We start from the raw sequence: 13,403 nt of genomic DNA, 5'->3' as shown, positions 1-13,403 counted from the left end.
CGGAGTTAAAGAGTAAGGGGAAGTTAAGAGTTTATAGTTAGTTTGCTTATGTTAGATTATGTTTGTTAAATGCAATACCCTGTATTTTGCTCTGGGAAGTCGAGGGAAGGGGGAGGGAGAGGGGAAGGGGTGGGGGAAGGGGGGGAATTTGTTTGTAAAACATTTTAAAACTTTTCAATAAAAAATAAATAAATAAAATAAATCGAACTAACCAGTTCTGGAGTAACGCCCGGATAGATTCCACCTTTTCTCTGACTCCTTAAGGTAATGTTTTTTTTTTAATTGAAAAGTTTTATAAGAAATACAAACATTTTCACCCCCCCACCCCTCCTTTCCCTCCCCCCCACCCCTCTCCCTAGACTTCCCAGAACAAGCACAGGGTATAGCATTCACAAATCAAAAGCTAAAATATGCTAACAAATTATTACATTACATATTCTCCCTAGGTCCTTAACTCCTTATAACTCAAAAAAGAAAACCCAGATATAAACTACTTAAAATTATTTCATTCATAAGCTATATGAATCTTCTTATTCGGATATGTCTTCTGTATATAATCAATCCATCTTTTCCATTCCGATATATATCTCTCATTTGAATGGTCCTTAAGATATGATGAAATTTTTGCCATTTCTGCCAAATGCACAACTTTTAATGTCCATTCCTCGATGGTAGGTGGATCTTCCTTCTTCCAGTACAGTGCCACCAGTAACCTGGCAGCCGTTATTAAGTTCAAAACCAGCTTAGTCTCTATTACAGTACAATCCGTAACTATTCCCAACAGAAAGAACCTGTGGTGTGAATTTAATTTTTTTCTTCAAAATGTTTTGAATAATCCACAATATTTTTATCCAAAAAGCCTTAATTTTTTTACATGCCAACAGGAAGCCAACAGGAAGCCCTCCTTAAGGTAATGTTGAGGCCTGCTGGTGGCCAGTAAAGCTGGCAGCAGTCAGACAGTGAGGAAGTTGGGGAGGAACTTGGGCCAGTCCTGGGGGCTGGGAAAAGCTCGGACAAGGGCTCTGTGTCGGAGGCAGAGAGGGAGGTAGACAGCAGTAAGGCAGAAGAACAGCTGAAGCCCGGCATGCGTAGAGCTGCCAGAAGACAAGAACAACTAAGAAAGCAAGGTCGAGTTGGGAGTAAAGCCACACCTTGGAGGTGATTGGCTCCTCCCATAGGAAACAAAAGAGGAGCAAACGGGGTGGGGGCTTTTGCAGGAAACAATTCGTTCGTTCCGTGACTCTGAGAGACTCTGTGCCAAGTTTTGCCTTGTACTGCGTTTGGAAACTAGTTATGTGGCAGCTTGCCAAGCAAGATAAGGTTTGTGTTGATAAATATTCCTCTAAAAGACTGTTTGGACAGACCTTGCTGACTGTGAATGAAAGGAATTCACAGTCGTATAAAGAAAAGAGGTTTTGCCGGGACTAAGACTCTGCTTCCTGCTTTTTTAACTTTAACTTTAACTTTTATTTGATTTATATACCGCCCTACTCCCGAAAGCCTCAGGGCAGTGAACAGCCAACAATAAAATACATACATACAAAATTTAAAAAAATAGAGATAAAATCGAATTAAATAGTTTGGCGCAGACAGATTAAAACCCCAATCAATTTAAATGATTTTTAAGAGAGCCTAGGTCAGAACAGGCAAGTACATTAAGGTCTCCCCTAATTTTATTTCCATAAGAGAAGAGCATGAATTTTCAGCCTCTGCTAGTCCCTTGTCCACTGGACTGAGTACGAATGGAGATTTGTATGGGAAGACACGGGGGCCTTTCAACTGAATTGTAGTTTTAAGTCACAGTCCATTTTACTTGATGTTCCTCACAGCTGCCATGAAGCCCAATGGAAAAAGTAATTTACTGTGGGCCTTTTTAAATATATTAATGTATAAGCAGCATGAACGATCCTGCTGCCTTTGTGAGGCTTTAAGTAGCTTAGCAATGATGGCATCAAATATTAATTAGCTAATTTATTTACAGCCACTTGTATCCTGCTTTATGATGTCCAGTTTGAGTGCTCTCAAAGCAGCGTGCGAGAATTTATTCTCTGCAAATATATTTGTCTTTTCCTCATTGTTGACTTTTGAAGACTCCTATTCTGGAATTCTTTAAAGAAGATTCTTTTGGGGGACTTAATGTCCTTTGGTTCCAAGCCACAATGGGAAGTTAGCGGGACCTTTTATCCCTGATAAGGTCCCGCTAAAAGATCCCGCTAAAAGGGACCAGCTGTCAGCAAGGAGTATAAATCCTTCCATTCCCCACCATCCAGCCAGAGCTGAAGAAGCTTCTTGGATGAGAAGTGAAACATCTTCAAAGAAAAACCAAGAAGTCCAGTTGCCTCTTGAAAAAAGCACCTTTGGGGCAACCATGACCTGGATGGTTGAGAATCTCCATAGATATTTAACTTTAAAATAACATTCATCTGTTATGTCTTCCTCTAAAAAGGAAATTAGAGTTAACCTTGTAGGTAGGGAAGGAGTGAACAAACCTTTAAGGGGAAACCTAAATATAATATATAATTAATATTGTTTTTACTATGTGTGGGTAACCTACTACGGTATTAGATTCACAGATTGGTGGAAATATAGTAATTCAAGTCCTAACAAAAGATCTAATCCAACTCAATGAATGAATGAATGAATGAATGAATGCTCATTACTAGACATATTAATTCTATTAAGATCTGGCAGATATTTATGAGGCTTTGATAACTCTTGATATTCTGTATTTCAAATATGTAGGATCAGAAGGAAAATGGGGCAGATAAACAAGATGTTTAGTAAAATACAAATATTTTTCATACATTTCATCAGTTATGCATGAGCATTGTAGGAAATTGTGTTTGATATATGAATGACCAGGCTGAGACGTATTGGTACAGTACAGGGGTGAAATCCAAAATTTTCCCTATCGGTTCTGTGGGTGTGGCTTGGTGGGTGTGGCAGGGGAAGGATACTGCAAAATCTCCATTCCCTCCCCATTCCAGGGGAAGGATACTGCAAAATCTCCATTCCCACCCCACTCTGGGGTCAGCCAGAGGTGGTATTTGCCGGTTCTCTGAACTACTCAAAATTTCCGCTACCGGTTCTCCAGAACCTGTTAGAACCTGCTGGATTTCACTCAGTAAGATTTAAACAAAAAAGATTTGTTTTTAAAACTTCACTTTATAATACATAACTGTAATTCAGCACATAATTTAAGGCTTAAAGGGGAAAAAGTGACACATTAAAACTGCTGTTCAGGACTTACTGAGATTTTCTATATTTGTATATAGAAAAACAACAATTCTCCGTTTTTAAATCTCGTATCATTTCCAAGATCCAAGATGTGCTTGAGAAATTCAGGATAAAGAACTGTATACAATTATTTTCCTCAATTGCACCTTTGTGTTCTGTTTCTATGTGGTTGAAATTATTTTCAAACCCAACACATTAAATGTTTATAATTTTACAATATTTGAAAACTAAAAATGAAATGAAAACCCATTCAGCATTGGTATAAATACATAGCTTTAATTCTTATAATATATGTTATTAATTTAATAATACTTTGGTTACTTGTAGTAAAGCTGACAGAACATGAACTTGGTAAATACAGCCAAAACCTTTTTAAAACAGATCTTGAATTTTTTTTCTCCAAGTCAACAATGAGATTAGCAATCATTTATGTCAGGATGTATTGGTTTAAATGATTTTTAACAGTTGAATTAAATAATGAAAAGTTGTACCCTGAAAAACCTTTGTTGTTCCACAGAAAGGAATATAAAGAATTAGAATAGAAATTCTTAAAGGTGGAAATACTGCATATGATCAATTTTATATATGATCTGTTTGAATACCAAAACTCACTAACCAATGCCTTCCTTGTAAATATATCTATTTTGAGATTGGTGCAATCTCGCAATATACTTTTAATAAAGGAAGGAACTAAATATCCCCTGTAACAAAATGTATTAAGCCTTTTTCTAAACATTTGTCTTGAAATATTTTTGATATGCAACATGAATTAATTTCAAATTCCGTACCAGAGGTTTCCAAGTTATTGATCCAAAACTAAAGGAAGTAGGTAAGAAACTGAAATGATTTGATGTTTACCTTATTCTTGCAGAAATTTTTTAAAAAATCACACAGATAAATAAAGTTATGTGAGGAATTGCAGATATTAAGCGATCTGTACACCAAATAATTCTATCATTTTATATTCTTCCCCAACTGCAGAAGTCTGCGGATCTGGTTTGAAAGCTATCAGCTAAACCCTTTGAGAGTTGCAGGAGATGGTGGTGCCATATTGTGCTGTTACTGCCATTGCTAACCCCACATTTAACACACTGTACAACCAGACAATTTTACAGAATTACTTAAGCAGAAATCCCCTGAGTTAGCCTGTGGCATGCCTCCTTACCCTTCACAAAACGGTATGGGACGGCAGCTTCAGTGGTGGAAACCATTAATTGGAGAAGACTATAAATCCATTTCCCTTGGATTGCAAGGTGATCCAACTGGTCAGTCCTAGAGGAGATCAACCCTGACTGCTCTTTAGAAAGCCAGATCCTGAAGATGAAACTCAAATACTTTGGCCACCTAATGAGAAGGAAGGACTCCCTGGAGAAGAGCCTAATGCTGGGAACGATTATAGGGCGAAAGAAGAAGAGGACGACAGAGAACGAGGTGGCTGGATGGAGTCACTGAAGCAGTAGGCATGAGCTTGAATGGACCCCGGGGTATGGTAGAGGACAGGAAGACCTGGAGGAACATTGTCCATGGGGTCGCGATGGGTCGGACACGACTTTGCAACTAACAACAACAAATAAATCCATTTAAAAGATGCAACAGCCTTTAAGAACAAAAGCATGTAGAACCTTAAGTCTTTTATCTCACATGCTTTTGGTGAGAAAGGTCATCTTAAGCCAAAACTAGGCAAGAATGTAAGGCCAACAATTTTGGAACAAGGTCCTTCTTAGTCCAGCATTTGCTTCCTCGCAATGGTCAGTCAACCAGATGACTCAGTGGTGCTCCAAAGAAGGACCCAGGGTGGCATCTTTCTCCCATCACTCTTTCCCTATTATTGGTATCTAAAGGAAGACCTCTCCAACATGGAGTCTTCAAGACAGGTAACCTTTGGTAGACTTCATGGACTTATCAAAGTCTCCTTTGAAAGCCATACCGGTTGATGGCAAATCACCATCTTTTCTGGTAACGAATCCCACAGATTAGTTACATGTTGCCAGAAATGCTTCTATCTCTTTTTTCCCCTAAATCTCCTTCCAATAAGATTTACTAGGTGATCCCGGTTCTAACATTCTTCTCCTTTCACTTCCTCTACACATCGCATGGTTTATACACCTCAACTTTTTCTAAACTAAAAAGTCCCAAACACTCTACCTTTTCCTCATAAGGTGTTAAGAGCTCCCTGAAGATTTTGGCTACCACCTTCTGCACTTTCTACAGCTTTATCAACATCCTTTTCAAACTTCATAACCCAAACTGTAAATCACGTTCCAGATGCAAATATATCACAGATTTGTATAAATTCAGTATAACAGTTTCATTTGCGTTCCTTTTGCTGATAATCTCTACAATGGAATTTATCTTTTTCACAGCTGCCATACTTTTGAGTTGACCTCAACTTTCATTCCTGGTTGGTTACAGAGAATCGTTTTTGGTTTTCACCCCAATTTTGACCAGTCCTCTGCCTAATCTCAACCAACACCACTTATGAACACGTTAAAAAGCTCCAGTTTCAACACAGATCTGTGAGGAACTCAATTTCTACCTTGCGTAGACCATGTGACTTTCCTTCACCAACATTTATTCTTCTATTCCTCCACATGAACTTGCCTAGATGCTTAGCTTACCATATTAGAATTTCACAGATCTTCTCTGGGTTCCTCTTCCAAACATGATGCCAGCTTGGTTACCTCCCAGATCTTTGGCACTGCCTCCAATTTTTATATTTGACTTCTCAAGTGAACTCTAGTGATTTCTTAGACCAGGAACATCCAACTTTGGCAACTTTTAAGACTGCCATTTCCACACCCAGGGGAATTCTGGGAGTTGAAGTCCACGGGTCTTTAAAGTTGCCAAGGTTGGAAATTCCTTGCCTTAGACCAACCAAGCTAAGGGATAATGTTCTAGGATGTTGAAAAACATGGTTTCTTTTCTCTGGCTTGAATCCACCTCAACTGCGGGGAAGCTCAAGTCCTTCATGATCGTAACAGCTTCTCTTCCCGATTTCTTTCACCACCCTCAACATTTTGACCTAAATATCTATCTATCTATCACATTTGTGGCCAGACAGTGCCTCCCATAGTGATTGCGCGCAAGATTACGGTCGTCCAACATTTTCTACCACATTAGATTTTTATACCCTCTTCGATCTAAAGAACAGTACCTCTTCCAGCATGCCCTTCCTCATCAGCAAGGGGGCTGCCCGGTGGGGGGAAAGCCTTGCTCAGAGACAGCGGCAAATCTGGTCATCGGCCAAGGGAATAATTTCATGCCCCTTGAGGTTTCAGTGCCAAGCAACAAAGGAGGGATAATTAGACCAACACGCATGCCTTCTCCTTCTCCATCTTGCGCACAAGCATGCCCGCCCAACGTGAAATATTTCCCTTTCCCCTCAAACGTGATGGTTGTTGAACTTATTTTTAGTGTCATTTGATAAGCTTCCCTGCTTGCAGAGAGACATCCCACTGACCCAGCCACTGGTCATTGTCTATACCGGTTCCCATCAAAGTAGGCGCATTTTGTCAGGTTTCGCCTCGAATATCCATTTTGCATCTGAAGTACAGTATCGAAAGTGACTGGATCATTTGAGCCTTTTTCTTCAGCTGCTGCCTTCCTCCCACCCCCACCCCACAGAGCTCCCTTTTACGCTAACACTGCTTGGCATGGCCGATGTGACACGGCATGCTTTTTCTCCCTTTTTTGGGGGGTAGGTTATAAATATATATAAATATATATATATATTTATAATACCTACTTGGTCAATGTTTCCTGGTGGCTGGCACACTACACATTTGCTGTAGAAATGGAAAGGGGGAAGGGAAAAAGGAAGTGTCTTGCCTTCTTCCCTCCCCCCCCCGCTCCCTTTCTCTTGGTCCCACTGTTGAATCTCCACCAAAGCATGGTAGCCCCTCAAAATTGAGTAATGCGCATTACAGGGATAGGTCATTCAATGTCAAAAGGCATAAAAAAGATGAGCCAAACCTTCACAGGCTGCTGCTTGCTGTTGCCTTTAATTATATTAATTAAACTTTGAAATTCTCATGCAAAGAGAGTTGCTGGTTTGTGACGTTGAAGAGCCCTTGGAGGTTCGTTGATGGTTCAGGCGGAGGGAAGAAAAAAGAGAGAAAGAGAGAGGGAGAAAGAAAAAGGAAAAAAAAAAAGACCCTGAGATGCCAGCTTTGTGGTGGCTGTATTTTCCTCCCTCCCCATCCTATTACAATAATCCATAAGCCCCAGAATTACTACGTATGTTTACAAAGGACAATGTTTTTATGCGCTACTGAGCACCAAGTGCAGAAAAGGGGAAAGATACACAATTAGGCGCAGTGCACAACCCTCGACGCCTGAGCTCCCTCGATTTCCACTCAAGATCTTTGGTTCCAGGCGGTCTTCCTGGAGAATAACGCTCTATTAATTTTTCTTCTAGTCCCGGGTGCATCATGTAGAAGAAAGGTGTCTTCGGAAACTAGAGGGCAAAAGTTTCGCTCGCCACCAATGCCTCGAGGCACCACGACTGCGTTTGGTCGTACATGTGTACTGCGCAGCGTCAAAGTGACAAGATTTTAAAGTCAGAGGTTTCCCGTAAGGCACAATCTAACCGGGTGGGAGAGCGGGGGGAACGTGGACCGAGACTCAAAGATTTCCATGAGATGACACCGCTGTAGGGCAATGAACTCCTTCTGTGGTGTGGGTTTTTTTTTTTTCAGCCCGGTGGGAATTTCGCTCTCCTCCCTGGGGTAAATACATTCATATTTAAATAATAAGTTCCGTCTTCGTGGCCCTAAGACAAGAGCACTCCAGGGAAGAGGCCCATCAAGACTTGAGTGCTAACATCAGAAAAGGCCAACCTGATCAGGCACTTGCTCGTGGTTTCCTGTGCTGTGGAAAACTAGACACACAATGCCAAAATTCTTCCTGTGGCCACTTGCAGAGTGTATAATACTGTAAGGAATACTGTATGAAGCAGTAAGCTGAAAGATAATGGCAGATGGAAGAGCTTAACGTGGCAGTGGATGACTTTTGCAGAGCCAAATGGAGTAAACTTCCAAACTCGGAGCTAAGAGTCATTCTGAGGATCTCTTTAGAAGTGCTTCACTCAATGTCTTCATTTGGTTATAATAATAATAAGAAGAAAATGATGGCTTTTCATTTTTTTTCCCCCTCTCTCCTTGTTTTACTGAGACTGCACTCTGGTAAAATTTATGCACCGGCCCTGCAAAGACAAAAAAAAAGAAATAATGCAATATTTAATTTGTGACACAGGAAAAAATGATAATTGCAAAACGTTAGCAAGGTTAAGTAACGGCTCTCTAACTCAAAGGGTGATTTATACAGGAGGAAACAGAATACGCTATTCTTGGTAACAAAAACACTGGTCATTTTTTAAGAGGACAGGAAATTTAAAGAAATATGTATCATGCCACAGGAAGGAAAAGAATAAACAGCCCGGGACCGTTTTAAAGATGAACGTATTTCTTACAGTTTTCATCTAGCCTTGTTTACCATCAATTCATAATTTGGTTATATTCTGGAAGGATGACTGCAATGCGCTCTGCTCTACATGAGGCTGCACTTGAAGACCGCTTGAAAACTTCAACTGATCCAGAATGCCCCTTTTATGTTTGCCCGTGTAAAATATCCGCACCAGCTTCCAGTTTCTTTCAAGGTGCAACTTCAAGGTGGTATTTATCGCCTTTAAAGTCCTATGTGGCACAGGGCTGTAACAGGGAGACATCCACATCCTATTAGCTTAGATAGGTTAGGTAAAAGGCAGGGGTGAAATGCGCCCGGTTCGGACCGGATTGCCCGAACCGGTAGCGATGGCGGCGGGTGGTTCGGAGAACCGGTAGCAAAAATCCCTATGCCCCCTCTCCCTCACCATGCCCAGCTGAGCCGCACGATCATCAGAGGCTTTTTTTTTTAAAGCATTTTTTCTACAACCTCTTCCAATGAAAAAATGTTTTTAAAAGTAAAAAAAAAAAAAAAAAGCCTCTGATGATCGCGCGGCTCAGCTGGGATCGTCAGAGGCTTTTCAAAGCATTTTTTTCTGCAACTTTTTGGCCGAAGAGCTGGTAAAAAAAATGCTTTGAAAAGTCTCGGATGATCCCAGCTGAGTTCCCTGATCGGCAGAGAGGCTTTTCAAAGCATTAGAAAAAATGCTTTGAAAAGTTTTTTTTTTTTTTTAAAGTTGGCCACGCCCACCCAGTCACATTACCCCCTCCCTAGGCCACACCCACAGAACCGGTAGTAACAGATTTTACATTTCACCTCTGGTAAAAAGTAAATGTAAAGGTTCGCACATATGTGCTAGTCGTTCCCGACTCTAGGGGGCGGTGCTCATCTCTGTTTCAAAGCCAAAGAGCCAGTGCTGTCCGAAGATGTCTCTGTGGTCATGTGGCCGGCATGACTCAACGCCAAAGCTGCAAGGAGCACTGTTACCTTCCCACCTATTTTTCTACTTGCATTTTTTATGTGCTTTCGAACTGCTAGGTTGGCAGAAACCGGGACAAGTAATGGGAGCTCACCCTGTTACGTGGCACTAGGGATTCAAACCACCGAACTGCTGACCTTTCGATCGACAAGCTCAGCGTCTTAACCACTGAGCCACTACGTCCCTACATATAGGTTAGACCGGCTCTTAATCCCTTCCCCTGAATATTGTGCCATCGGATAGGAGCTAGGAAGTGTGCCTTTTCCACGGCTGCCCCTGCCCTAGGGACACTCTGGCCCCTGATGTTTACCAGACCTTCACTCTCCTAGTCTTCCATAAAGCGTTGAAGATGTAGCAGCGTTTCCCCGGAGTATTGGGGAAAGAGTAGCCATTTAGAATTTTGACTTGGTGAAAGGTTTTACCGTTTGTTTTACCGTTTTAATCAGTTTGGTTTTACAGTTCTAATGTGATTATATATGTCTTTGATTGGGAGTCATTTTAAATAGAGATAGATAGATAGATAGATAGATAGATAGATAGATAGATAGATATAGAGAAAGATAGATTAGATGATAGATGATAGCTAGCTAGCTAGATGATAAATAGATGATAGATATAGATAAATAAAGATAGACAGATATAGATAGATATAGAGAAAGATAGATTAGATGATAGATGATAGCTAGCTAGCTAGATGATAAATAGATGATAGATATAGATAAATAAAGATGATAGATGATAGATATAGATAAATAAAGATAGACAGATGATAGTTAGATGATAGCTAGCTAGATGATAGCTAGATGATAGCTAGATAAATATAGATAGATATAAAGATAGATTAGATGAATAGATAGATGATAGCTAGCTAGCTAGATAATAGACAGATAGAAAGATAGATTAGATGAATAGATAGATGATAGATAGATGATAGCTGCTAGATGATAGATATAGATAGATGATAGATGACAGACAGACAGATAGACAGACAGACAGACAGACAGACAGACCACCAAATCAGCCAAAGTGAACAGCTACAAAAGGGGTGGAAATAAAAATAAGCTTTTCATATTGACCCCCTGCCTTCACACCTGCAAAGTGTTTGCCTGGTGTGACTCCATCAACAGAAGTGGGGATTTAAAAAAAAAAAATCAAGATGGTGGATACGATCATGTGATCAAAGCCTCTCCCATTTTAATGTACACCACTTTGGGACAGATGCTTCAACCTGTGACAAATGAGGACCTTTTTATTGTTCCACCCATTTTAGGAAACTGTTTTAAAATGACCCAATATTGTTTTCCAGATGGTTTGGAATTTTTACCTGCAATAATATAAAATGTTACAGCTACCTGTTGCTGCTGATAATGAAGAGGTTACTTCGATCAACCTTATGCTCTGGTTTTATTATTTTTTTATATATACTGATCTGTTTTGTATTAGGTGCTCTTAACAGATTGCCCAATGAATGTGGTTTGCTGAGCAATCTAAAAACATAATAAATAAATAGATACGGACACCAATGCGTGCAGGAAAGATTTTAGCCTTGGAAAAAAATTATCTATCTTCCTCTAAACATCCTTCAGAGAAGCTGGACTGCATTTCCCATCAATTCTAGCAACTCCACCACTGAAGACTAATTTCAAAACCAAAATCTACCAAGGTAGAAGACATGCTGGTTGGTTTTTGCTGCAATAGAGTAGAGCTCAACTCTGCCACTTGACAAAAATTAGCATGATGTGAATTGTATGTGACTTATACTTTTATGCAGTGGTGAAATCCTCTGTGGTTTGCTACTGGTTTGCTACCCACACATGCGCGGTGTGTGCCAAACGCATGCTGCGTGCGCGCATGTGAAGTGTGCACCAAATGCCAAACGCGCACTTTACGCGAAAAAAGAACACTTAACAATGTAAGTAGAACAGCGAGGGGGGATGGAATAGCTGTGCCGCGCTATTTAGATTTGCTAGAAAGCAAGATTTCCTGCTTCCTAGCAAATATAAATCGCGCGGCACAGCTGATCGTTGGAAATACCGGTTCGGACCAACCGGTAGCTTTTATCACTACCGATTCGCCCGAACCGGTGCGAACCGGTAGGATTTCACCACTGCTTTTATGTGAAGTAGATGTGAAGTATGAAATTGGACAGCCACTTCTCTGAAATGATATAGGGCCGTGATGGCGAACCTTTGGCACGTGTGCCAGAGGTGGTACACATAGCCCTCTCTGTGGGCACGTGCGCCATCGTCAGCTGCTCATCTGGTTTCCAACTGGTCTTCACGGGCGCCTGAGCACCTGAAAATGGCCCGAAAAATGGCCAAAACCAGCCAAAAACCAGGTATGTGAGCGCAGGCCAGTTGGTCTTCGGTTTTCTGGTGCTCCAGAATGCACGAAGATCAGCTGGCCGGCGCACCAGAAACTCAAAGCATGTGCACTGGCCAGCTCGTCTTTGGGTTTCTGGCGCTCTGGCACACACATATGCACACGTGTGCACACGTGTTCCAGTTTGGGCACTCGGTGCCAAAAAGGTTCGCCATCACTGGTATAGGGTCTCCTGCTTTAGCAGGGGGTTGGACTAGAATTCCTCCAAGGTCCCTTTCAACTCTATTCTATTCTGAAGTTTAGCCTTTCATTTAATTTCCTTAAGGGCTCAAGGTGTAACTCGATATCTTAGCAGCTAAGCAAAACAGAAATACAAGACACTGTGTTAGGATATGGTTTGAGCCTAACAAGTTGTCCAGGCAATATATGTGTTCTGTGACTTTAATATGACTTTGTATTGTGTGACTTTAAGGCTTTACTGCTGAATCATTGTAATGCTGAGTCATGCTGTAATTAGGTAATCACTGGTTGTGAGAGTATTTAAGCAAGGTATTGTAACGTGTTCAGTTGCTGCTATGATATGCTGCCATTGTGTATGAAGCTGATGTGATATGCTACCAGAGTATGATATGCTGCCATAGTGAGGAGTTGCTATCTGCTATCATCGTTTGATGGATTTGCTACCATCGTGGTTTGTGAACCAGAGTGAGTTTGTTATTCTAACCAACTACTGTCTTGTTTGGTAAGAAGATTTTTGTATCACTGGACTGATTTAAATGGCAAAGACTTGGAATTTGTTTAAAGACTATGAGACTGTTTTTCTACTATAAAGTAAGCTTTTGATAAACCAGTTTGCACAACTCTTATTCATTGCTCTCAGCAACGTTTCTCTGTGCTCTACACTCTGCTGGTTGGTAACACAACACCAATATCCTTAACACCTTGCTCATATTTCCCAGTCCACGGTGTTGAAAGTCATCAGCAGTATCTACATGGAAGGGGGAAAGATGAGAAAGGTAAGATGGTCACTGTAATCCTGAAATCAATGTCCACCTCTTTGGTATGTTGACATTCTGCACATGTACAAAGGGGAATTATTTAAACCATGCTGCCAAAACCACTCTCTTGACTTTTCGGCTCCCTTCTTGTTCACATGCAAAACCGTGGTGTAAGAGCCTATGTCATTATTACGATATAAGCCTAAGACTGAAAATCAGGCTTGTCAGATGTTACATCTTTTCTATCCTGCTCTACGGAGTGGAGAGTTGGGTCTCTGACAGAAAACCACTTGAAGAAACTAGAAGCATTTGAAATGTGGATTTATAGATGGCTGTTATGTATAAATTGGGTTAACAAAATCACAAATGAGGAGGTGATAAGCTGCCTGGGAAAGACAAGGGAAATCATCAAAGCCATTAAAAAG

The 13,403-nt window shown here is 40.8% G+C and overlaps 1 protein-coding gene across 1 annotated transcript in view; it reads right to left on the bottom strand.

Annotated features, from left to right (window-relative positions):
• Window positions 1-3,555: 3,555 nt before the first annotated feature.
• ANTXR2 (ANTXR cell adhesion molecule 2) overlaps window positions 3,556-13,403 on the bottom strand; it is a 196,441-nt gene continuing 186,593 nt past the window's right edge. The window contains exon 17 of the mRNA XM_070948476.1: window positions 3,556-8,440. Coding sequence (XP_070804577.1) covers window positions 8,402-8,440 — 39 coding nt within the window. The 3' untranslated portion in view covers window positions 3,556-8,401. The remainder of the gene's footprint in view (window positions 8,441-13,403) is intronic.

The sequence above is a fragment of the Pituophis catenifer genome, unplaced genomic scaffold, assembly GCF_029215685.1.
Source record: "Pituophis catenifer annectens isolate HBS135680 unplaced genomic scaffold, rPitCat1.0.hap2 SCAF_8, whole genome shotgun sequence".
Lineage (NCBI taxonomy): Eukaryota > Metazoa > Chordata > Lepidosauria > Squamata > Colubridae > Pituophis > Pituophis catenifer.
This window is presented reverse-complemented; position numbering and strand designations above follow the sequence as displayed.